Below are 27,717 nucleotides of genomic sequence, written 5' to 3' on the forward strand. Positions count from 1 at the left end.
TGTGATTTTAAAAAAATATTTTATTTTCCCCATAAAACCTGGATCTAAAATAATATGGTCCATTGATCAGTCTAGTTCTATGACAGCTGCTACTTTTTATCTTTTAACGTGAGATAGAATTTTATACTCTTTCCACTGCATTCTGGAAATATTTTTAAAATTGGGAAGCTCGGTTTTTTTTTTTTTTAAGTTGTCATCCTGGTTCACATGCAAGTTGGTTGTTGGACTCAAGAAATCTAACTCATGTTCTTGGCTCTTTCACTAGCTTCCTATGATATTGGACTGATTGTTTAGTTTTCATGTCTTTTCACTTCCTTTTCTTCAAATTAAGGATTATGATCTTTGCTTATCTACCAAATATATTGAACGTAATTTACCTTAATGAGCCTTTATTCACATATAATGTTAATTCCATTAAAGTATTTTTGAAATATGTTGTTTATGGATAAGCATTAAGCCAAGTGTATTATAGTTCAGAACTGAAGGTTCACGCACTACCTTACAAGGGTTGATCAAACGGATGGGATTATTATTATTTTTTTGGAACACCAGTATTTGGACAATTACACAAAGTGGATGTTAGATATTTAGGGCAAAATTATATTTTCCTTCTTTCCATTGTTAAGGTGGTGCTGGCGACAATTCTTCAGTTTTAAACATGGTATTCAGTTTCACCCTTTTGTAGAGCTTTTGTGCTTTTTACACAACAGCCAGGCACAAAATCATGCTTTTGGCTTTTGTGGACAAAACAAAACGAAACAAAAAAGTTCCAGAACCTCCTGTGGCTTGGCTTATTCAAACACCTCCACATGGTGCAATTCTTGTAAGGCATGGGTGAAACATTAGATTTTCAAATTAGTGCCAGTTTGGCATCAACTCTCAGTGAGGATGTGGACATTTACGTGCCTCTCAAAAACACAGCCATGTCACGGTCACATCTTTCCACTATTTTGAAGATGGAAAATATTTGATAGGCCTGAACATCAGTCACTATTTGGTGCTGTAAGAGGAATAGATAAGTAGTGTTGCCTATATGTGAGTGGACAGATACTCTGGCCCTGGAATAAATATGGGTGTGTCTTATCAGCAGAAGTTTTGAAATTAATTAGTGTTTATTATCCATGACAATAGACCCTTCAGGCAAAATTATAAACCTGACATTCTTGAAATGTCTTTAAGAGAGTATGAGCTATTATATTGAGTGTGATTTTTAAAAAATGATTTATTGTTTTAATGTGCTGCTGATTAATTGAACCCATCCAGCCTCCAAAAGTGGAGAATCATTCATTTGCAGCTTGCTTTGATTCTTTTGTATGATGGAATTGACTTATGAGCTCCTGTTGATGTGTAGCCCACCTCAAGGAATGCAGAAGAATTAATAAAATATTGTTTTTGTTTGTTTGTTTTACTGCCTGGCAAGCATTCAGTTGAGCCCAGCAGAAAAGTCTCATGTGGAATACCACTTGAAATGAATGGGAGCTGTGCAAAACCTTATGGAATACAATTCAAAATGGAAAGTCTTTGTTTTGTTGTTTATTATTATATTTATAGCCTTCCTTTCTGTTTAGATTTTACCATGATGGTGAAGATGATTTATATTGTTGCATATTCAGGGCAAGTAAAAACTTGATTCATCTAATTCCAAAGGCAACTTTATATCTTTCTGGCAATACTACACTATTATTTCTGTTATAAATCATATTATGCAGTTTTTATGTCTAACCTTACAAATGCATTTAGTTATTTCCCACCTAAGAAGTGTATTTCATTTAATTATACCTGCCTGTGTAGTATCATTTAGAAATTCATGGATTCCTCCAGTGAAGTAAAGTCTCCAGGCATAGATGGAAGTTTAATGTAGCTTCCAAAGCTGCAGTTAAATAATAAGCAAAGGTGGGAACAAAAATATGGAGGGTTATTTTTAACCATGTCGCTAAATCTATTTTGCCCTTTGCATTGGTTGCTTATTGATGACGGCTAGCACTGTATCAAATCATGTTTCATGCAATTTGTTTCATTCGCAAGATTCCTAAGAAAGTTTTTAATTTCTAGGTGCTGATTTTGAGCTTCCTGTATTGTTACAAAGGTCAGCGGGCACACAATCAGGGTGGCTTTCCTATAGTTCCAAAATATATAGGGCAGCAGCCATAGCTCAGGCTGAAAAGGCCCCAAAGGGAGAAATTCCCCATGGTGTCTTGGTGTCTTTCTGTAGATTGATGTTGTGGTCCGCCAGCAGCCTGCGGAGCTGGCAGTGGAGTCGGACAGTGAGGAGGCTGGGGAGGAACATGGGCCAGTCCTGGAGTTTGGGGAAGGCTTGGACGAGGGCTCTGTGTGGGAGGCAGAGATGGGGCCAGGGCCATCTGGTAGTGATGCACGGACTCCGGAGCCTCCAGAGTCGGACATCAGAGAGCTAGAGGAACAGGAGGAGCCTGTTCCTAGTGTGCACATGCACAGAGCTGCCAGAAGGCAAGAACGGTTAAAACAAAAGGGACGACTCGGGAGTAAGGCCTGGAGATGATTGGCCCCTCCCATAAGGCTTAAAAGAGGAGCAAAGGCATGTGGGACCTTTGCAGGAAAGCAACGTTGTTAATTCTGCTCCCAGTCGGCAGCTCTGTTTGATTCTGGACTCCGTGTGGCTTTGCCAAGTAGGTCTTTGGCAGCGTGTCAAGGGAGATAAAGGTTGGTGATTATCCTGAAGGACTTCTCCCAAAGGACTTTTTGCAACTAATTGGGATTCAGCTGTGAATGAACGTAATTCACAGCTGTGCAATAAAAGATGTTTTTGGGACTACTCATGTGTTTTAATGACTCAGGAAGCCTAGATCACAACAATTGAAGCCAAGTGTGAGAAGCCAGGGACTTCCACAAAAGACTGGCATTCTAGCGAATGAAGGTAATATCAAATATACGTGTGCCAGAATAATGCTGCAGAATCCAATGTGAGTCAGTCACTGGGACCAAAGCAGGGGTGAAATCCAAATTTTTTCCCTACCGGTTCTGGGGTGTGGCTTGGTGGGGGTGGCAGGGGAAGGATATTGCAAAATCTTCATTCCCACCCCACTCCAGGGGAAGGATACTGCAAAATCTCCATTCCCTCCCCTCCTGGAGAAAGGATATTACAAATCTCCACTCCCACTCCGCTTTGGGGCCAGCCAGAGGTGGTATTTGTCAGTTCTCCAAACTACTCAAAATTTCCACTACCAGTTCTCCAGAACCTGTCAGAACTTGCTGGATTTCACACCTGGACCAAAGGTTTATTCTTCCAAGCTCTTGGGCTTGTGCTGGAGCTCATCACCAGGGAATTTCTCTCTCCAGAATATGTGCACTGAGCTGTTCTACAAATTATATTTATATGGTTTTATGCACACTCACATATGCACACTTTCTCCCTATGGTACCTAAGTAAGTGCACCAGGAACAGATTTTAAACATTTCCTTTCAACAAAGTACCAGAGGATTGATAGAGAGCAAACTAAGAAAAATTACACTTTGGGGCAGCAAGGCAGGGCCTGGAAGAGTAACTTGCTAGTGCTTATTATAGTCTTGCTAATGCTTATTATTTACTATCCTTAATTGAGGGTAGTAAAACATCCGGGGGAGTCTCACTTTCTCGGATTAGTAAATTGGATTAAAAGGCACGTGACATTTTCTGCTTTTTAATGAAACGTGTTAATCGGAAATGGGGCTGGGTTGTTTTTGTTTGTTTGTTTGCTTGTTCCCGAATCAGCCACGGAGCAGGCGGTTGGGCTCCGTTGGTGGACCTCCAAGCCGAAGTCAGGACAGATCTGGAGATTGCGCTATATCAGCAGGGGGGCGGGAGAAGAAAGAGAGTCGTGAGTTTCCAGCACAGAAGTGAGAAGGTTTGAAAGCCCCGCCTCGAGACAAAGCGAGCGAAAGCTCCGGGCTGGAGTAATATCCTGGGGGGGGGGGATTTCCTCCGAGGTTGGTGTCCTATTGGAGGTTGGAGGAACCTTCGGAGATAACCAGCGGGTGGTGCAATGCGAGCGCGTCACCGGGAGGTTTAGCCCTTGAGAGATAGAAGGCGGCGGAGCTCCTGAGATAGGTGCCTTCCCGTTTCCTTTCCCAAAAGGTGTCACGCGTTTCGTGTCATGCTTGCCGAGAAGGTCTCAGCTTTGCAAAAACAAGGCTAGGCTCTCCTCCTGCAGTCCAGGCCCCGTCGAGTGCAACATGTAGAACGTCCGTATTTCAGAATCAACGTATCGGTAGTCAACCCTGCGCGAAGGCATTTATTTTGCAAGTCGCCGGTTTGCGAATGCACCTTATGGCAAACAAGTGCAAAGACCTAAGCGAGGTCTTTGTCCTGTCTCCTCTTAGGGGCTCGACCAGTGTCTCCCCGATTTAGTGGATAGAGGAGGGGAAGCCATGGAGTCACTGGCCCGGAGCCAGTGCGGAGAATCTTAAAGGATGAGATGAATCAGTGCTTTCTAACGAAGGGTTAGAATGATCAGTTAAACTACCATCCCAAGGAACTTTCCGAAAATAACTTTAATGGACAAAAAGTAGCGAGAGGGCAGGCAACTTAAGACACAGGGAGAAAAAAGCTGCGAGGAAGGGGGCTGAAATGTTGGAAAACCTCTTCCCCCCCCCGGAAAGGCCTTTTTGGAAATAGATGGAATTGCAATCGGCAGGAAAGCCAATCCTCTCCCTGGACAAGGCATTTGTCCGTGGACTCCACGGGGCCCCCTACTAATCTGTGTATGTCAACCCTTCAATGCACCTTGTATCATATAAACACAGCAACGTATTTATTACATTTTACTACATTTTTAAATTAATACTAACATGCAAATATAGGTTTAATTTTATCGACCATTTACATTTTTTATTCCTGTGAGTAGTTGTTGTAGAAGTCGCCAGTACGCTGCTTTCCCCATAATACTGTTAAGATGGCCCTGACTGGGGAGTTACTAAACGGGCATCAAAATCTGAGCATCTCGATCGGGATGGCAAAGTAGTGGTCGTTTTAACAGATTAACAGAGTTGGAAGGGACCTTATAGGTCATCTAGTCCAACCTCCCACTCAAGCAGGAGACCCTATACCATTTCTGACAAAGGGCAGTCCAGTCTTTTCTTGAAAGTCTCAAGTGATGAAGCTCCCACAACTTCCGAAGGCAACTTCTGTTCCATTGGGTGATTGTTCTCACTGTCAGAAAGGTCCTCCTCATTTCTAGGTTGAATCTCTCCTTGGTCAGTTTCCATCCATCCATCCATTATTCCTTCAGGTGCTTTGGAAAACGCATTGTAAGCTGCCCTGAGTCTCCGGAGAAGGGCGGCATATAAATTAAAGCAAAACAACAACAACAACAACAACAACAACAACAACAACAACAACAACAAACAGCTTGACCCTCTCGTCTCTGTGGCAGCCCCTTAAATATTGGAACACTGCTATCGTGTCTCCCCTGGTCCTTCTCTTTACTAGACTAGACATGCCCAGTTCCTGTAACCGTTCTTCATATGTTTTAGTCTCCAGACCCCCAATCATCCTGGTTGCTCTCCTCTGCACTTTTTCTAGTGTCTCAACATATTTTTTATAGTGTGCTGAAGGGAGGGAAGTACCCTCCCTTCGTTGGGCAGAGAGAAGTTGGAAAGTTTGCATGAAACACAAAGGGGAAAAAATTGTGCCCGGGACTAAAGATCCAAACTGAAGGTGCAAACAGCCCGCGTTTATTTATCTATGTATTTCACAAGAGTCGCCTTCGGTTGGCAAAGAGCCTTCCTAAAGAGCCAAGGCGGGCGTGGGATGGGGGTGGGTGGGATGGATGGGGTGAGGGAGAAGCTCACCTACTTGGGAGCGAATGGCCTCAATAGCAAACCTGGCACAGCGCCCCCCCGCCCCCCCCCAAAAAATAGCTTCGCTTCCCCCCTCCCCAACGTGATTCAAGACGGTCCAGAGCGTGCCAGAGAGGAAGAGTCGTGCTCCCGGTTCCCAAATGGAAACGTGCCCGAGAGAGCATTCGCTTTCTTTGCCCCGCCAGGAAGCATCGCTGGAAATGGGAAGGGGGGGGAGGGGGAGGGGGGAGAAACAGACCAAGTGACGTGAGGGGGGGGGCGTGATGGAAAGGAGGCTGGGAAGTTATAAAGGAGCTGAGCCCGGTGAGCTCAGCACCCTTCGGATACAGCCGCGAGGTGTGGATCCCCCAGCTGTCTGCCGAGCCCGGCACGCTTGAGGATCTCGCCGGCTAGAAGAAGCTTTCCTTGCGGGCGCCGGGCGAGCGGGGCGCTTGGGCTCGATAGGCGAAGCGGATCATCGATCTCTCTCTTCCCGGCGGCCTTCCGTGGGGCTCAGAAGGCGGCATGTTGAGTTGGGGTCTCCCTGGAGCCGTGCTGGGCAGGCTGCTGGGTTTCTGCCTTCTTCTAGTAGGTAAGTGCGAGTCCTCCCCATCAGCCCTCGCTCTCCGCTTTCCCTGGACCCGGTGCCGACGCTCTCCGACTCGGATCGGGACTAGAATAGTTCCAGGGCGGGACGGGGGAAGGGGTGGTGGTGTCCGGCGTAACCTCTGAGCCTCGTGGTTTAGCCACCGTAACCAAAAGCTCCCGTGGCGATGCGAGCACAGCTTTGGCGTCCGCGGCGGTGCTTGCGTCTTGCGCTCGGACTGGGCGAGTCTTGGTCCCAGCCGGAGGACCAAACGCTCCCGTGGCGATGCGAGCACAGCTTTGGCTTGGCCACTCGTGCAGGGCTGTGGTGGGACGCGCGGGAGAATCCTATCCCGATCTCGCTTTACCCTCTCTGGCTTTGCCTCGAAGGCACCTGCGGGCGCAGAAGAGCCGCGAGATGGAGCGCGCCGAGAGCTTTTCCCTTTTAGACGAAGGCTGCCCCGCACAGCTGGAACTGCTGGCCCCGCAGCGTAGCGCGGATGCAGATGGGCTGGTCCTCCCTTTTGCTATTTCGCTGAGCCGATCCTTGCTTTTTCTCCCAGCTTAAAGGGGGGAAAGGAAACACACACACACACACACCCCACGCCGGGACGGGTTGTGCTCTGAACGAGCTCTGGCTTCTGAACGATCTGGAGGACCATCAGTGTTAAGCGATTGTCCAAGTTTTAGGAACGGGGACTTGGGATGCCCGGCATTATCAAACGCATAAGATTGGGACATTGCATATTATTATTTCGGGAGCCCCTTGGCATTGTCACTCAGATGGGTGAAAGACAGCATGTCTGTCTATGCGAATTGTTTTTCAAGCCGAGCAGAACTGGCTAGGGGGGATTGGAGAACAGGTTCCTACCAAAAGCGTCCTGGTTTTCGTTATCTACCGCGACAGGTGATGAACGATGGAAACCTCAGCTTGGCGCACTAGAAAATCAGATAACTTTGTACGCCTGGTTTCACAGGGGGTCATCATCTGATCTGAGCGTAAAGTTTTGTATGGCGCAAAACGTGATTCTCTTGATTTAGTGTGATGCAAAAACCTAGGCATCGTGGCTTATTCAACAAACCAAGATGGGGTAAAAACGGGCGGCTAACGCGCCGCTAATCTTTGTGATTCTCTCCTCCGTAAATCTGGCTCTGGGCTGGGAACCCAAGCAGCTCTGCAAAACAAAAACAACAACAACAACAACAACAACAACAACAACAACAACAACAACAACAACAACAACAACAACAACAACAACAAAAAAGGATAGGAAAGTCTTGGGAAGAATCTGAGGCTTGATTTCCCTTTGGAAAAGAAGGAGGATGCTGTGAGTTATCGGCTTCTTCTCCCGACCTGGCCCCGCAAGACACAGTCAGCCACCCTCCGAGAAAGGAACTTGCTTAAATGATCCGGACAGGCGGGATTTACGTGGCAACCCACTGCAAGTGTTTTTCTTGGTGAGCTTCAAATACCTTGCAAGGGATGCGCGTGGGTGCTCCGGGGGACAAAGGCTCAACTCACCAGTGCGCTGAACCGTGGAAGAAGAGAAGTGACCAGCGCTGGAAAGAGACCGGAGTTCACTACAGTTCTCCTGGCGAGGAGACCAGGAGAGAAGGAGCCAAGAGACACCTGCTGGGACGACGCGCGAGGGGGTGGAAGGGGAGAGAGGGAGAGACCATCGATTCTGACCTCCAGTTGGGTTGGCTGCGCTCCTGGTATTGGAGGAATGTGTTCCCTTGAGAGCCTTAGGGAGTAGGGGGTGGGGGTATCATCAGTGATGCTGCCTTAGAACCCTGCAAGAGAAGAAGTAGCTGAAGAAGTGAGCAATATGGACGGAAGATGACCCCCCACAGTGCCAAATTAAATCCTGGGAGATTTCGGAGCACTGAAAGGAAATACATCTTTATGCTGTCTTATTAAAGCTGGGAAGGCCAGATGATGAGATGCTTTGGAAAGGGAAGAAAGTGGCTAAGGACTAAAGCAGTAGGGGCCTTTTCAGGCCTCAGCAGCATGCCTTAATCAGTGGCTGCTGGGAAACAAACAAAGGAGACCTCTTTGACTCTCCTCTCTGTCCTAAGGTGCTCCCTGAATGAGTTTGGTTAGCCATGGCTGGACATACGCTGCCAATCTAATGTGCCTTTGGCTTAACCCTACAGGACTCTTAAACATATCAGTGCTTACCTATGACTAGAAGAGTAACCCCTCCCCCCAATCCTCTGATCCATTCAGCTGAAGTGTTCTTAGTTGTTCTATTCCATTAAATACCTTCATTCCAAATATAATCTTGGCTGGACAAAAAATGCACTAGAATTCAATGCACTAGTATTCTTTGGGAACTAGTTTGCATCTCATGGTTTGCTTAATTATGCGATAATTAATTGAATCAGCCAACAAGCAGATGGGTTCACCTGATACACTAAACCAAAACCAAATTTTGCCTTATTGCAATATGTGAATGGAACTATAGGGGTTTATTTCTGGAGAAATATTCCAGGATTGAGTGAAGGAAATTCACTTTTAAAGTCTGCCAACATTTCATAGTGTTTGTACAGTAAAAATAGTTTGATAACAAAACATTTTTTTTTCCATGGTGTTGTTTAAAGATATTGAAGTCTACTTTGGTCAGAATGGATTCTGAATGTAAAAATGTTCCTTTCCAATTAGTACTGCACATAAAAAATTATATATTACTTCTCAGGGATATGTAATCCTTTGAAAAGTGTTACTGATGGAGACACACACAGGGTTGAAGAAGCTCTATGGTCAGTCTACTGTTTTATATTTTAAAACAAGACATTGGGAATGCTAGCAGCCCTTTAAGTTTCTCTTTAGAGAAATAACCAAATCCAATTTTGGGTCAGCATTCTGCTAAGTGATTTTTCCCCCCTAAAAGAAGCTGTGTATAGTGTATAGATCACACACAAAGAAGTGTGTGTGAAAGTTGATAAAATCCATAGTAAAGTATAGAATCATTCATTTAAGCCTTAAGTTCATAAAAGACGAACTGAAAATATATAATTGATACCAACCTCAGGTATTAGGTATAGCTATTAGATGGGAAAATGATAATTGTAGGGGTGTGTGTGTGTGTGTGTGTGTGTGTGTGTGTGTGTGTGTGTGTGTGATATAAGTAACATCTATTGCAGTTGGGGGCATGGCCTAGCCAAAGACAGATATTTCAGCATTGAATCAAATAGGTAAGTTAGGATTTACAGTACATCTTTACTTCCAAAATAATTGGCAAGATATAGTAGTATGGTAGTTGTCATTTTTTATGGCGATTCCTATGATAAACTCATAAAGAATAAATATGTCTGGGAGCCTTCGTTACCCTGTGCCTTTTTCATACTACTATTTCTAAAGTTTATTTGTCATTCAGATTTGCCACTGAAAGTTATCCTTTGGCAGAAACTGAGATAAGTCCATTGTTATTTATTTTTGAGTAAATCTGTTTTAGAGCTATTATCCTGTTTTACTGATGAGCTACATTCTGTGTTTTGCGGGTCGACTTCTAAAATATTCCCTGAGTACAACAAATATATGTACAGCACATCCAAGCTTCCAAATCAGAAGCTTTTTCAGATAGAGAGACAGGTTATGATAGTTAAAGTGAAAATATCACATTTTAGCACCTTACATTTCAGGCAAGGCACCTGCTGCCCTTTAAAACATCTTTGTACAGAAAGTTTTTTGCCACCTCTTCCCTTAATTTTATTTGCTAATTTTTTAAATTGAGGAAAAGTTAAGACTAGATGAGAAGTTTGGAATAAGCATGGCTGCTTTTAATACATAATATCTATCAATGAAAGTAACATCAGAAAACCATTAATACAAAGAATCATTTATTTTACAATATACAAGTAGTCTTCACTTACTGGCCACAATTGGGAGAAGCAACTCCATTGCTAAGTAGCAGTCATAAAGTGAAATGTCACATGATTGTGACTGATTTACAATTTCAGTTGGTTAGTTCCGGTTGTGGTCATTAAGCGAAACACCATGAATTGTTAAGTGCAATGTCACATGACCACAATTTGCGACTCCTGCCAGCTTCCCCATTGACTTGTCGGAAGCCAGATGTGAAGTTGCAAATGACCATCATATGACCAGAGGAGGCTGCAACTATTGTAAAAGCCCACCAGTTGCCAAGTGCCTGTAACATAATCATGTGATCGTGGGGACACTGTGATGGCTGCAACTTCAAGGACTGGTCTAAGTGTTGTAACTTTCAATGGTCAGTGAACAAATGATCAATAAACAAAGACTGTAAGTGTATTTTATTCAAGTAGTGAGCAATAGTAAATATATGGTATACATATACATAATTTCAATTTTTAGAGAACTGTATTTGGTAAGTAATCCATTAAATATTGCAACATGATGCAGACCATGTTAGTGGTGCTATTAGTTTGTGTAATGCATATTGTTTCTTTAATTGATGTACGACATTTGTTTCAGAAGAAGTAAAATCTGACGTAAGTGAGCACACACAGTTGGTGTTTGGAATGGAGAACTGATTTTTAAAATGTAATTTTCCTCCCACCCACCACCACTATTGATGTGTTCAGAAAACTCTTAAATATTTTGTCATCACTTTCCTTTCTTATATGAGCCATGATGGCACAGTGGTTAGAGTGCAGTACTGCAGGCTACTTTTGCTGACTGCCGGCTCCCTGCAATTTGGCAGTTCGAATCTCACCAGGTTTAAGGTTGACTCATCCTTCCATCCTTCCGAGGTGGATAAAATGAGGACCCAGATTGTTGGGGGCAATATGCTGACTCTGTAAACTGCTTAGAGAGGGCTGTAAAGCAGTAGATAAGTGCTATTGCTATTACTATTGTTATTCAGACTGCATAGAGTTGTTTGAGCAGACTCCAAAGGAATCAAATTATTATTGAGCATAGATACTGTATGAAACTATGTATTTTCCAGTGATACATCCTATATCTGAAACCAATTCAGATAGATAACTTGGACTGAACTGGTTAGATCTAAATGAATTTTAGATTTTCTTCTTTGTCCATTAGAATACTACACAGTATCATTGAATCCTTGCAGAAAAAGACTCATTCATTATTTGTGAATGAGATTTCACAGAACTAGGGCTGAAGAACAACTTAGCTTACATAGGTGGAACCTGGCTAGAAAGAATATGCATATATATATATATATATATATATATATATATATATATATATATGTATGTTATCTTTTTTTCCCCACTGCAAGACTCAATTGTCTGAGCATTTTTAAAGCAGCAACCTAATCTTAGCTAGTGCATTACCATCAACTGTGTGTTTCTGAAACAAAAGAAACTGGCTAGAAAAGAACAATAAGTATTTGCTTCTTAACAGATGGGAAAAATTGAATTGAATGAATCCCTCCACTGATACAAGAATGAACTGCTCGGGATCTCCTTGATGTATCTGAAATTATTTTTTGTTTAGCTATTTGATTTATGTTGATGGTATTTTAGAGAGGATCAACCAGAGAGATTCTGGTGGAATGTTAAAAAGAATGTTCTAATGATCGAAGCTATTTGACAGTAGAACCAATTACTAGGCTTCCCTTTGCTAGAAATTTCCCCATAGAAACTGGATTGACAGTTTTCAAGATTGTTTTAATCTGGATTCTTGTTCTTGAGAAAGAGATTGGACTCAATGCCATCAAGAGCTCCTGCCAACACTCCACTTCTAAAATAGTGTCTCTGTCACAGATACTTTCAGTTGAACATAGTGAAGATTAGGGGAATGAAGAGATGCAGGGAAAGGATAGCATCCATTTCAGTTTCATTAAACTATAGCGCAATTCTATACAACTCCACTCAAAGGTAATTTCCACAGAACACGGAAGCCCTGGCTTCCATATAAGTTGGACCAACTGCATTCTTGAACTTGATTTTAACACACACAAGGAATATAGAGTTGTGCTAAAGGCAACACAGAGCAGGAGAATTGTATGGACAAGGGAGATACTTGCTTCTATTCTATTCTAAGAAAGAGTTCCAGGTATAAAGGACTTCGAGGAAGTCATTGAAGGCAAAAAGAAGTGCAGAAGTAGAGATGGAGAAATAAAGGTGATAGCCAAAGATGTTTTCCAATACAAGAGCAACATCCTTTGGTAATGTTTGAAAATAAGCTAGGTATACATGTGGTGTAGCATCAGCTGATAATTTATTGTATATGGTACAGTAATAATTTGAGACTTACTGTATTTATTTATTTATTTAGAAACAACGCCATATGTCTTCAGACACCATGAATAATATTTGTTAAATAGGCACTGCGGTAACAATTTAAGAGGCTCAGGCTTCAGAGCTTTTCTGGGGCTTTTTCAGGCTTTTGTCTACTTTTCCTTCCATGTCCCAGAATGGGAGTGTTGGAAGAAATATCCTTCTGGGTTCTGCTCCAAGTGGGGAAAAAGACACTGGAAACATGGAGACTGCTTGGAAAGATGGTTTAATGGTGGACAGGATCACATGGCTTGAGTTCCTGAACAGAAAAGGGCAAGATACAGTGAGTCCCCGGGTTTTTATGCTCGCCCTGGCTTTGAACTTCCTGGGGCCCCAAAAAGAGTATCCTGATTGGTTGTCAGACTCCCAGGGGGTAGGGGTCTTAGCTAACCTGGCTGGCTGAGCTAGCCTTGCTATTGTGTTGCAGATGGGTCCTATTGTCAAAGATTGAATTTCTGCCTCTGGCCCATTAACAAAGGGGGGGGAGGCAGGAAGGTGGGAGTTGCTTTGTCTTTAAAACATGTTTCTCCATTTCTCAACCAGGGAAACATAATATTCTGCCTTTTTAATATTTCCTAAAATATTTCATTCTTCTAGGAAAGGGGTGGGTGCTAACTTCCTACAGGGGGAAAATGATTTTATGTCTCTTAGATCATGGGATGGAGTGATTGCAAGTAACAAATATAAGGAAACTGGCAACTACAACAACAAAAAGGTAGAGCTGAAATGCATATGTACAAAATATGTCAAAGTGGGAATAGTGCAAGAAACACCCCCCCCCGATTCCTTCCTAAATAGAATAGTAGAGCTCCTTCTCTTCTTCACCTTGTTGGAAGTCTTGAGAGAAGCTGGAGTCAACATCTGGGAGGTTGGAAAGCTAATGGGTATGAAAATGAACTCAGAAAACATAGCGAGAGAGAAATGGTGTGTTGAAGGTTCCTGGAGACCACAAGGGAGGTGCATTCCAATCATGATAAAACATCCAAAATACCTTTTAGGCACACAGCCCACTTATCAACTGACATCACATCTAAGGCAAAGCTTATACATATTAAGTCTATCCTGTTTTTATTACTGTATTGATTTAACTAATAAAAATTAGTTGTACAGTTTTGTGGTACTCCACAACTTGGAGTACAGTTCTCCAGGTTTGGAGAAATCCAACAAAACAATACATCAACCCTAAATTTAAGGTTGTCTCCCTAAGGTGGGCTCAAATGGAGGAGATGAAGGCGACTTTAGAGAGCCAAGGCGGAAATTGCTATTATCAGGACTTGATTGTTCCATGATAGTATACAAGGGTGTAAAACGTGTGAACATACCAAAGGAAATAAAAACCAATTCATACTTGGGAAAAATGCTTTCCGTATATCTTCTGCATCCAATTTTCTTTATGCTTTTATGGGCATTCCTTGAATTGATGGACATCTTTCCTCAGAGACTGAGAGAGCAAAGGAAGCAAGTAAGATGGAAGCATTTGTCCCCGGGGTGTAATGCATGGTTTGTCAGTCCTTAAAATATAAAAAGGAAAGGAAATGGGAGTGATATAAGACAATGGATCTTTTGTCATTGTGGCTAAAATGCCTGGCAGAGAGGGTAGAGACCATGAGGAGCGTATGAGTGAGAATTTTTTTTTACTCCCCCCCCCCCTTTCCCTTGAAATAATCATAATTTTTTTCTAAAGCTTTATGGGACAAAGCTCACTGACTTGGAAATGCACTTATAGTAACTCTTGTCTGGCCCTCATACCTGTTGCGTTGGAAACAAAAGAAACTCTGCAATTGAACAGGTATGAAGGCAGGTTTGGAATTTTAGGTCACATCTTCGCTTGCTTCTAACCATGAAAGACAACTGCAAGTTTCCTGTGTTGCATTGATCTTGTTAATGAGCAAAATAGCATTAAGTTTTAGTTTGAAGCAGTGTTTTTTCTCCCAAGGACAGTCCCAGAACTATCAAGTCTATTAGTTTGGAAGGAAGTCAGATCATTAATTGAGAACTGAGGCTATTGAGGCAAGATAGGGATGAAGAATTTCATGGTTTCTGCTACCAATGGGTGGATCACAACTTAAGGAAAGGCCTACATGCAAAATTTACCCTTAAGAAGACATGCTCGGTTTTCTCTTGGGGAAGCAAAGCAAAATAAATTACAGTGGTATAGGTATGATAGAATTATAATCTTAATAGGTTTGGGAATGTTTCCTCTTGCGTTTCCCATTGATTTCAATGACTTAAACAGGGTGTGGTTTTGTGTCCCTTTGTAATCTTTGCACTCATCTCTCCCTATGCTAACATTCAGATTCCTCCCAGCTTCTCCTTTTCCAAACAAAGTTTTGTTGAACATCTGTTAGGAAGGGAAGTCCATCACTTTTCATGGTTACAGCTTCTACTTTGAATTGTTCTTGTTATGTTTTTTTTTAACTAGTGTTCCTTTGAAATCTGCCTATATATGGCTTAAATTAATTAGTTTGTGTTGGCACTCTGGAACAAGAGAGAAAAATAATTAACTATTTCAAGACCTTTTTCAACAAATAGTATCACTAAGGCAGGCATCTTTCCTTCTATTCCTGATGTGTTTCTTTCTGCCATATTATGCCACTTGGTTTTGCAGCATGTGCAAACTGAGTAAACATCCTTTCTCTCCATCAAATAATAACAGTTTGGGATACTGTAGTAGTGGAAAATCAAAAGTCCCAGCACAACTACAGGAGTAGGAGTGATAGCATGTGCATTATGGATACCATGAGCAAATGATGTAATTATGTAATATAAGTTTAATTGGTCAGTATTCAGTAAAAAACCCACTTGTGTGATGTAGTACAAACATGTAACTAATATGAAAATACTTAAATTGGACTAGAAGAAAATTTAAGATATTCTGTTTCTTCTATTTCTAGTATGTGCTAATTCATAGGAAATGTATTCATAGGAAAAATAAAGTTTTATTTAAGTTTATGGACAGGAGCTTATAAAAAGGTGTGGATATTTATGACAATAATCTAATCGGATATTCATTATATGTCAAGGAAAGCTGATAATTAAGCTGGGGAGCTTCAATTAATGGGAACTCATATCAATAAACCATAATATGATTTGTTTGGTTTTATTGAGAATGATGGATGAATCAGCAACAATGGTTTGCTCCACATATAGGGGCATAGTGCAAACATGAAAACAGTCACTGTCATTGTGAAATTGCTTTATTTTTTGTCCTAGCTTAAGGGTATGCAAACCTTTTGGGCAGGTAGCTAAGAGGGCTGTGAAGATTTTCAAGATGGAATTCTCTTGTAATTCACATGAAGCATTCCCTCAAAAGTGAAATTTTGCCTGTTTTGTGCTGATTGCCTTAATCTTCATGCATTCATTTATAACTAGACATACAATATCTTGCTTGCAAAAATCCGGACAACTACTAGATGTAGGGGTAGATCCTTCTGGCTGGCTGCCATCTAATAATTGTCTAGGTTTTTTGCACTCCAGATATGTATAATATGTCTAATTACAACAGTAGTTCTTCTTTAGTTGCAGTTTGTAGTTCCCTGAGAAGTAGCTTTCTTGCATAGAACCTGTCAAGATAAATACAACCTGCCCTGCACAAGTTTACTGGGCACATTTGAAAGTTTAAGACTATGCTATGTGTTAGAAAGAGATTCAGATTGACAGTTTCCTGATTCCCTGGCATGTCAAAGGGAGGGGCAGAAATATGGTTAGGCTTGCAAGATTGCCTTACAGTAGTCTACTCAGTAAGATTTGGTTCTAGCCATTTGTATAGTCTGTTTCCTAATCTGATCACCTTCAAAGGGCTGATACATCAGTCTTGTTAGTCTGACTATGTATTCCTTCCCACTAATTCCCTAGGGAGGGTCCAGGCTTCCTAATGGTTTCCCTGTTTCCCAGGCTCAACACATATTTTTGCACATGTTGTTGTCATCATCTCTGAATGCTCGCTCTAAAGTCGTCTCTATAGCGTCCTACAACATCTCACTTTTCATTTAGGAGCTCAAGGTGGCATATATAGGGCTTGCTTAATATAAGACTGCAGAAACTCAGAAAAAATGGCTTTAAAATATGTCTATTTTTGAGACCTTATTTTGTTTATGCCAAGACTGACCATTTAGTAAAATGTTGTATGTGGTGCCATGTTATGAAGAATTTTCTGGGCTGCTTAATAAAGTCTACTGCTGGAATTTTAGCAAGGCATCAGAAATGGTCATATTAAAATTGACATCCTATCCATCAAAGGGCAGCTAGAGGTACTTATAGTCTTTGTTCTTGGAAATCAGGTTGGCTTTTCTAGTAGGGATAATCTTGGCAACTTTAACATAACGTAAACATATACAAAAGTGAATTTGCCATCCAAATAGAGACTTCCATTACATTACAGACAACCAGGATGCCAGAAAGTAGTTATAATATCCACCCCACCCCCTACAAAATTTCCAATGCTGGGAAAATGTTTTATTCATTTTTTTATTAAATTTATACACTGCCCATCTCACTAAAGGTGCCTCTCTGTGAATTACAATCAATCAATAGAAATCCCAATATAAAACATTAAAATAATAAATAGTAACATTACATTAACATTGACAAAGTTGGAGAGGAAGGGAGCAGGATGCATCCTGGGAGAAGGTGGGATTTTACCTTAATCCATTAATCACCTTCAAAATGACTTATTCTTATGGGGCGTCCAGGTTTATCACAAGAAAAGAGCTTTCTTGTGGAAATATTGCTTCTGATGCAGGGAAATTTGAATGCAAATGACCGGCCCATTGACTTTTATTTCTCAACCTTAGCAACTCTAAGATGAGAAGATGTCAACTTCCAGAATTCCCCAGCTAGCATAGTTTGAGGTAAAAAAAAAAAAGAATTAACATTTATTATACCGTGATGTTACTTTCACACTGATATCACATTCAGTTTTGAATATTAAATTACAGTTTAATTATGCTCTGAGTGAAGAAGTACTTTCTTTTGTTCTGATTTCCTTTCTAATCAACTTGGTTGTAGTGCTAGGAGAAAGAGGGGGAAAAAATCTCTGTTTTCCCATGCTCTGTGCATTGGGTGGACCAGAAATATTTCAGAATAATGATAATGATTGCAAGCAGTATCATGACTGAGTTTCCAGAATTAATCATTGGAAACTGCTAAGGATTTGGATGTGAATGTAGTAAAAACTGCTGGGACCATCATGTTTAAAAGGTTTTGGAAAATGAGTGGTTTAAGATCCCATGGAACTTTAAGATCCAAACAGATAGGCATTTTGCTCATATTATGGATGATATAACATTTATTGAAAAGAAGAGTGTCTGGTTCATTGATGTTGCTATTCTGGGGGTTCTAGGACTGAGGAAAAACAATTGGAATAAGTTACAAAATATTGTGACTTGGAGATTGAAGTTGTACACTTATAGAAAAAGAAATCCGTTGTTATATCAATTGCGATTGGAACCTTTGTTCTGCGCTGTGTTGGTGCAGTGGTTAGAATGCAGTACACTGCAGGCTACTTCTGATGCCTGCTGACTGCCATCAATTCGGCAGTTCAAGTTTCACTGGCTCAAGGTTGACTCAGTTGACTTGACTCAAGGTTGACTCAAGGTTGACTTGTTCCATCCTTCTCAGGTCAGTAAAATGAGGACCCAGATTGTTGGAGACGATATGCTGACTCTGTAAACTGCTTAGAGAGTGCTGTAAAGCAGTATCTAAGTTTAAGTGCTATTGCTATTGTTAATGTGTTTGGTAAGGACTTGAATTATTAGGTTTCCACAGTCTTAAACAGAATTTAACCAGATTAGATTACCCACACATAACAATAAATTTACTTGGAATAGTTTATATCTTACAACGATACCTTTAACACCATCAATGAACAATATCTGCATAGTCCAGGCCTTTGGGAAGGACTCAATAAGTGGATTAAAATGCTAAACTCTGTCTAAACATCTGACTGACTTTGTGGCCAACCATAATAATAATTGCTGCTATAATTATGGTTTTATATTAGATGTTGGCAATGTTCCATTGATAATTAATGACTGAATTCACACATCAGGTTAACGACATAGTTTGATGTGAGATTATTGTCATGTGTGAACTCATTCACTGAGAATTAGGAACAGAGTTGATGGTCGAACAAGATATGTGAACCTTACTATTGAATTTGCTTCAGTAAAACATATTGCAACGCGCTCTACATGGGGCTGCCCTTGAAGAGCATCCAGAAGCTCCTAATTCTCCCTAATTCTCTTCTGGAAAGTGCTGAAGACCTGGTTCTGCCAGTGGGCCTGCGGAACCCAGAGCGGGATGGAGCCCATTAAATGGCTCATGTGATCGGCTGTCGCTGGGGCGGGAGGTGGGGGTCAGGGGTGATTTTACTACATTAATTTATTTGATTTTTTAAATGAGTTTTACTGTTTTTTAAATGTGATTTTTTATATTCTGTAAGCCGCTTTGAGTTGCCATGGGCGAATAGATAAATAAATAAATAAATAAATAAATAAATAAATAAATAAATAAATAGATAGATAGATAGATAGATAGATAGATAGATAGAGAAAGAAAGAAAGAAAGAAAGAAAGAAAGAAAGAAAGAAAGAAAGAAAGAAATACATACATACATACATACATACATACATATATACATATTTAAAGAAACCAATATGTGCAAACCTACCCTAAAACCAACCTTAGTTTTAATTTACAAGAACTACCACTCGCTCATCTCTATGAAAATTTCAGTTTTTCTCTTACATTTTAAAGAAAGTATCATCAAGTACAGTTAACAAAACTTTCCTCATCCAGAGGATAGTTCTACTCCCTTGAGGTTTTTGACTTGGAAAATCTAATCCTTTTTAGATGAAGGCATGCATTTGTGGATCAAATATAGAGATAATTAGATTTTAATAATATGCTTGTTTTGTTTGCAGGATCTAGTTCAGGATTCAAATGGAAAGGCCCAAAATTAAACATAACAGGAGCGCACCATGTCATACAAGAAGGAGATACATTAAACATCTTGTGCAGGTAATTAGCTTGGCTGAACTGACCTTTGCATTTGTCCCTTGGCTACTATAATGTTACATTTGGATGCAGGGTAACTTTAGGCTAAGCCTAAGTAGACATTGGTTGAGGTACCAAAGTTTAAGGGGTGCTGACACTGCCCCTTCTTCCAAATCATTCCAAAAATGCAAATCTTGGTATCAGTGGGAAGGGATGTCCTCACTCAGTGTGGCATAAAGGTATCATAGACCCATGATCTGTCATACCTTGGATGGGAGAGAGACCCTTCATTGGAAGGGCTCTTTGCTTTTGTGTTATTTTTGCTTTTGCAGAATGTAACAGGGAAGACTCCAAATAGCTAACTGTAATCAAAATGAAAGCTAGAAAGTTAATTCTAATTTCACCTTTTTCTTAACCTGGATTTGCAGTGGAGATGTGCCCCATTCTTGGTTTCTGCCTGAAACTCTAAGTAGGAATGACAACCGGTTGAATACAATGACTTATGCTTGTGGAAGGCACAACAAGCAGTTCTGCAGCAGCCTGACTTTGAACAGAGCTCAAGCAACTGACACGGGATACTACAGCTGCAAATATCCATCCTCAAGTGAAGTAAAAAAGAAGACCGTATCTAAAATATATGTATTTATTAATGGTAAGATCTGTTTTTTTTTTATAATGAATTTTACAGATTGCTGCATTTTCACAATAGCTAATGGGAAAAGACACACAGTGGTACCTCAGTACTTGACTGCTTCAAAACTCATCAGATTTGGTACTCAACCCATTTTGATGCAAAAATGTTGTCCCGGTACTCGTTGTTTCTTTGGTACTCTATGTGCTGCAATAGGAAAATGGGGGTGGCTGCGGAAAGGAAGTTGACCATGCCAGGAAGGTCACTGCAAAAGGTTTGTCAAAGTAGGAGATGGCCACAGAGGGCAGACAGGAAGTTGGTCATTATGGGAAAGTCACTGGCATAGGAAAGGAACAGACAGGAAATTCTTCCCAGTGGGAAAAAAGGGGTCATGTGGTAAGTCACATGGCTTGTTTGACACTTGTCATTTTAAGTACTTGTTGCACTTCTTGGAACCAATTAACAACAAATTCTGAGGTGCCACTGTATTTATACATGAATTGCAACCCACTTGCTATAACATCAGAGAAACTAGCTGAAGATGTTGTTGACTCACTCTGTACTTGGACACTTAGGGCCAAAACTGATGTGGTATAGAAGATCTTCAACTGGATTTCCTAACCACTTTTGTTTCCATGATTCCAAAGTAATTTGTGAATATGTGATGAAACATACACTTGACAGCTAAATAGGCTTTGTAAGGGGAAGATGCAATCAAATACCCCACACTTCCAAATTGAACTTGGACAATGATAGCAAAACAATTTCCCATTCTTCGTTTTAAAACAAAATCCTCTCCATAAAGCCACAAATTCTAGTGCAATAAATGCACTTGATGCCTGTTATTTAGCTACAGTAGGTCATTACGTGGGCGTGGGGCTTTGTTTGCCCTAAAACTGTCTGAGAATAAGAATTAAACTAGGTGAGCCACCAATACTGCAGTGACAAAATTAGTGATTATTTGGGGGGGGGTCTTCTTTGAATTTTGGAGGCAATTTAATAAGTTTTTGAAAAAGTTAGTTAAACCTATTGGAAATTTTATTTTGAAGAAGAAGAAGAAAAAAAATATTCCTGCTAAAACTTGATAATGTACCACTTGTTTCAGGAACATATTCTTGTGGGTAAATAGGTGGCAAATATGAGACCAGGACAATTGTGTTAGACCTGCAGCCATTCTCATTCTGTCCCTTGGTTAAGTCTTTTGTCTCATAGTTTAACATACCAACCCAATTTTGCTTCTCTTTAAAAATTTTTAATAAGGATTGGGAGGTGGTCACATACCTCTTGCAGTAGACATACTATTGTGTGGTCTTGGATCAAAATGCAATATCAAAATTATTCATTAGCCTTATCTGAAAGGAAGCAGGCCAGACGTGTTTTAGGGTATGATTAAAATATTATTTAAGCCATGTCCGCAGTATGAAATACACAGCTGGTAATGTTCTTGTTAGAATAATGCTGTAAATGTATCTCAACCAAAAGGTGTGAAATGCCAAATCATTGCCAACAGAAAAAACACCAGAATGTCATGAAGCAATATTACGGATGTTTAGGAAATTAATGTTTTATTATTTAGTTTGTTGATACTTGACTCATTTCCATTAATCAACTCTACTCTAGAAGACAATCTTTATAATCTTGACCATGTGACTTTTCCATTGTCATAAAAGCAAAGTAAAAGATACAGTCTTTACAAGATGCACAAAATTGTTACAAATACTTTCCTTCCATTGGTCTTAAAGAATTCCCATTGAGTATATACATATATTGATTAGTATAAAATAAGCTTTTTTGAATGCCCATACTAGTGGTACGTTATACAGTGATTACCAAATATTATTTACAATATTATTTCGATAGTATTAATGAATTTGTATTCCAAAAAAGTATAAAACTTTGCATCATTTGTATTTGCAATATCTCCTGGTATAAAGTCCCCTTGTGAACAATACATATTTTGCTAATTTGAAAAATTGTTAACATTAAATCCTTCCAGATTTATTTTTTAATTCATCTTACCCTATTTTATTCCTTTGATGCATAAATGTCCCCAAAACAGCATTTTTAAAAAATATAACTTTGTTTAACCTATGCTCGTTAGTAAATTTAATTGCTTTGTTTATATATGGAGAGTTGTATCTTTTATAAGATATGAAGATCTATTTGTTTTTTGAGAAATTGGACTGAAAAAAGAGAAATCTTTGATATTAACATTTACACTGTTGCTAATCTGATGGATAGAATGCTTAAATCCTATCCTTACAAATTCACACTTGCAATTTTCCATACATTGGAGGTGTGTGGAATGCTGACAATTGATCCTAGTGAAGCAGTGGTGGGTTTCTCCTGGTTCGGCCCGGTTCGGCCAAATTGGTAGCGGTGACGATATGACATCACCGAACCGGTTCCCTTTGTTTGGAATTACAGAACGTGTAATTCAACTACATATGCCAGTTTTGTGGCTGCTCAAGAAATAGTCAGGCATGGGAAGGGTTTTGTGGCTCCTGGTGTTTTCTTTTCTTTGGGAAACTGGTCCAAATGGCTCTTTTGAGTGTTTAAGGTTGCAGGCCCCTGCACTATACCATCTGTCCCTCCTTGCATTGCTTAGTAAAGTGCTCTAAAGGAACATTTTACTCTGTTGCAATGAAACAGCCTTTAAAGATCTGTGTACCTCTAGATTTTAACTCTAGGACTGATTAATGCTATTTTGCAACTTCTTAAAATGTCAGGTTTCTACCAGACATTTTAAGAGAATTTGTTTAAATTTTCTCTTGAGGACATTTTGCAATTTCATGATGGAGATGAGGGTGTTTTTCTGTTACATCTTTTTCTGTCATTCTAAAGCTCTCCTGCTCACTCCACTGGCTTATTGAAAAAAGATCAGTTCCCTCATGATAGCTTCCACTGAGATTTAATTAAAGTGTGGGAAGGTGGAAGACTTCCAGAGAAATGACTGTACAGTGAAAACAGGACATTCACAGACAAGTCTTGATTACCTCATAATTGTTGGAAACTTGTTGTAATTTCCACTTTAGTTTGTGTCTATAGCTCACTCCAAGGCAATCTCTACCTCTAGATCAGTATAAGTGCACACGTACCAGGGTACAAGGAATTAATTAAGAATGTGAAAGAGATTTTAATAATCATATTATTCTATTATTTAATTATAATAAGTACATTTAATACTGCAATGTTAAGATAATTGTTACGCCTTTAGTCATTCCCAAATTCCTTATCCCAAGATACCAAACCTACAAATCTTGGTTCTAACAATGTAAATATTTTATCTGTCATCAATTTTCCATCAAATATTTTGGAATCTAGTTTCATAAGGCAAAGCACTAGAAAATTTTGGATGATTTTCGGGTTAGTTTTATTTAGCCCACTCCCAAGCAGTCTCTATATTCAGATTAAAGCACATATACATGACACTCAGTTTAGCTGAAAAAAAAATACAGCTTGATATTTACTTTTTTCTGCAGGGCAGTCTCAACTAAGGTTTATGAGAGTTGCAGTTTAAAATATTGAAAGGCAAAATATATAAATAAAACCTTGTGTTAGATAGCAGGTGCATTTGAAAACTCATAGAATACCTAACTCAAAAGCACAGTTGTTTCAAATTCCCTGAAGCTAAATTTCTGATATGGATCATGTGACTGAATTCTTTGTAAGTAAAATAAATGCTTTAAACTGACATGTAAATAAGGAAAAAAATGATTAACTATAAACATAGTAGAGTACAAAAATAAACCCTTTGACCAGGAAATATTAGAATGATGTGGCCTTGCAACATCTATCAGTCTATAGATAAATTATTTAGATAATAGAAAGTTAAACGAGGGAGAGGATAAAAAAGAAATAGAAACCCAGATGACACCAGAGTAAATGAAAAAGGGGGATGGGGGAAAAGAAAGAAGATAATAAGAATAAATGTACAATTATGATGATAATACTGATAGAATAAATCTGAAAAGAAATTGAAAGAAAGTATATGCTATTAGAATACAGGAGTTATTCGGATACCAAACAAGGAGAATATTCCACAGCAAAGAAGATAGAAAGGAGAGAGGAGTAAAGGGTAGGAAGAGGAGAGGGAGGGAGAGGAATGGAAGAAAGGGAAAAGGAGAGGAAGGAAGGGTAGGGGATAGGAGTAGGAGAGAACGTGAGTAGGGGGAAAGAAGAGAGGAGCGGGGGAAAGGAAGGGGAAGTAGGTTGAGGTAGAAGAGGAGGGAAGAGAAAGCAGGAGAGGAGAGGAGGGAGGGAAGAGAAAGAGGAGAAGAAGAAGAAGAAGGGTTGTTGCGAAATGAGGGAAGAAAGGGTAGAAGAGCAACTCCAAATGTAATTAAAATGCCTTATTTTAATGCTTTTTTTAAGGAAAACATGTATACGTAGAATTAATTATATATAAGAAAATGTACATTTTATATTATGTGTATAAGAAATAAAACTGAAAAACTTTTCCAAAAAAACCCCAAAACCATCTATCAGTCTAGAGCAGGGGGGTCAAACTCAAGTCGTCATGGCGGCATCATCTGATGTATTGGGACTTTTTTCCCCTTCGCTAAACTGGGCGCGGCTGGGGCCAGGACCAACATGTGACACATCTAGCCAGTGGGCCGCAAGTTTGACACCCTGGTCTAGAAGCAGCAATTTTATCTGAAAACTGAAATTCTGCATGAATGGTCAGTGATAGTTACAGTAAGTCCAGTTATGAGATCATTTCAGCCCTAAATAACTTACGTTTATGTAACACGGACTTGATGCAGAAAGTTCCAGCAAAGTTTATGAGTTTATTTTAAAAAGAATGGTTCAAATGTCTCTGAAATGGAATGTGTACTAAATGATGCGCTTTTTTTTTTTTTGCCATGGTAGGAAGTTTGCTTCAGATGGAAACAGGATGGATAAAAGTTCCCAAATCCTGGGATTTACTTTCTTACACTTGAGCTTGTAACATGAATATTTTTATCCAGTCACTTTTCTGAAAACATAATTTTGATTAAGAGGTTTTCTATGCCAAATATTCACTTGCTTGCTATTGATTGTAGCATAAATATAAATAAATTTTTATATTAAGAAAAATACATAAACCTTTTAATGGTAGAAAAAGTTTAAATGCCACTAGTTCTTTTTTCTATCTATGTGATAGAGAAAAGGATACCATTTTCCCCAAATGATCAACTTTCAATATATAACCAAATAAAGTAAATTATGCCAGGCTTTGTTTGCAGTATCAGTTCTCATATAACTATATCAGCCCATAGTAATGGAGATAAAATATGGCAGAGTTGCTGGTCAAGTGAAAAAAATTATAGGAATAAACAAAAAGAGCCATCAAGAATACTGGAATTATTATTTCCTGGAAGACTACTTATTTAAAATTAAGATTGAGACTAAGCTTGGATTGTTTCCTATGGTGGCTATTTGTGTAGCTTTTCCAGCATTTTGGCAGGTTGCAGTATTTAGAAATGCAGAATAAATGTTTACGAATGCAGAAACAGGATCTGGGAGAAGAGGAAGAATGTTCACCTTGTCTTAAACACTTAACACTTCCTGTAGATCGATCAATAGAGACAATGAATCAAATAAAAACAGAGAATATATATATATTTCAGTCCACTAGGAAGGGAATGAATGAATGAATAATGGGAATGAATAAAAACTTTATTACGGTCATCGACCAGCAATAGACATACAATAAATTAAAAATAATACTGACATTAATCATGAATAATGGAAGGACAATCTAATTCAAAAGAGTTACTAGTGAATAAATGTACTCCTGAATGTTTTGAACCTATAACTGTAGCGGTAACCAAATTTACGCATCACAGTAAACTGGAATGTGGTTTTGGGCTCAACGTGTTTTTGTGAAATGAGCCATTGCAATCTGTAAATTGTAGTTAATGATTTAGTATTGTGTCCAGACAAAATACCAGCTCTGAGGCCTCCAGAACTACTTGTAGTTGCACCACCAAATTTCAGCAGAGAAGTTACCAGACATAGATGGGAAATACGCAATAACTTTATTGGAAGTCCTAAAATTGGTTTAACATATTTTTTTTTTTTTGAGAAAAACAAAAACAAGAATGAAAAGTAAAATTGGACAAAAACTATGGCCACTGAGAGGCTTCTATCTCCCAAAAGTTTTTTTTTGAAACCTCCTGAGGAAATCTCTAGTGAATTGTATCCCTGAAGATACCTGGAGATTTGACCTTGTCTTATGTTTGATAGATTATTTGGATAACACTGAGACATCCACATAAAATATCTGAAAAGTAGATCTTTGTGTTTAAAAATATATATTTGATTTCTAAAGAGAAGGGACCCACACTGTGGAAGATATACAGTACATTTGTTAATATTCTTCTCAAAAAGGGCAAGGCTGTTTTGTAATCTATGACTGTCACCTTTGGTTGCAACTAGACCATGGACATAATTCTTAGGATGAAAATGTTTTTTGTATCCTGAATCTCTTTCCTGTCATTTCTTCAGAAGATGACAATGACCCCCACTAGTACACCATGGGCAGCAACAACTGGTGACATAAAGTCTAGAGACTTGAGGCAGCTCTTCCTTGTACTTAAAATGGCCTGCAGGTTATACATACAGGAAACTGCTTTGCAACATTTGCTGTTTTTGGAAAATAGCTTTTAATTTCGTGACAAGGATGAATGAGCCTTAAGGGAGTAGTAACCAGCAACATTTCACTGGAGGTACAACATCTTCGTTGACCCGTTTTTATAACTGTAACTCCTGCAAAACAAAGCAGAATAGAGGTTTTTTTTAAAAAAAAAATATGTCCGCCTTTTCCTTGGATGATATTAAAAAAGGAAACGTTAAGTTGTTTTGATACTTAGGGGTTTTTTCTACCTCTTTTCTCTATTCATTTTAACCAGCATGTAATATTGTTCAATTCAGATGCATTTTTGAAACACTATATTTGACTTGCTTGAAGTCTTTCTGCAATTTTTTGATGAATAAATTCAAGATGAATACATCAATAAGCCAGGAAAGGGTTTGCATTCCTAATAAAAGCCTTTCTCCATTACTTTTGGTGATTAATGCATGTAACTGAGATAAATCACTAATTATTATGCATAATTAAGTGGCAAATGTAATTCATCAGGTAATGGTTTTGGTTGTATTTGTTGGCATTTTCTTATGTCATTTATTATGATTTTCTTCTTTTATTGCAGACACACAAAACCCATTTATCAAGCTACATACAAATATACCAGAAATGATACGTACAACTGACGGAGAGGAGCTGATCGTCCCCTGCAGAGTTACAGCACCTGATATCCATGTTAAATTAAGAATGGTAGATTTTTTTTTAATTGCTTGTTATATGCATTGCTCGTTATTTATTTAATTAAATTTTTTTGATTCGGATAAATGCAATTAATACATCAACCTTTGTTGGATGTGTTAGTATTCAGTTTAGATGAAGTCATTGGCATGTTTCAGCTTTCGCTTACG

The 27,717-nt window shown here is 39.4% G+C and overlaps 1 protein-coding gene across 1 annotated transcript in view; it reads left to right on the forward strand.

Annotated features, from left to right (window-relative positions):
* Positions 1-6,318: 6,318 nt before the first annotated feature.
* The window catches only part of FLT1 (fms related receptor tyrosine kinase 1), a 122,974-nt gene continuing 101,575 nt past the window's right edge, over positions 6,319-27,717 (forward strand). Inside the window, exons 1-4 of the mRNA XM_070943655.1 lie at positions 6,319-6,385; positions 19,535-19,631; positions 20,036-20,259; positions 27,435-27,559. Of these exons, the coding sequence (XP_070799756.1) occupies positions 6,319-6,385; positions 19,535-19,631; positions 20,036-20,259; positions 27,435-27,559 (513 nt within the window). The remainder of the gene's footprint in view (positions 6,386-19,534; positions 19,632-20,035; positions 20,260-27,434; positions 27,560-27,717) is intronic.

This window comes from Pituophis catenifer, unplaced genomic scaffold, assembly GCF_029215685.1.
Source record: "Pituophis catenifer annectens isolate HBS135680 unplaced genomic scaffold, rPitCat1.0.hap2 SCAF_4, whole genome shotgun sequence".
NCBI classification, from domain to species: Eukaryota; Metazoa; Chordata; class Lepidosauria; order Squamata; family Colubridae; genus Pituophis; species Pituophis catenifer.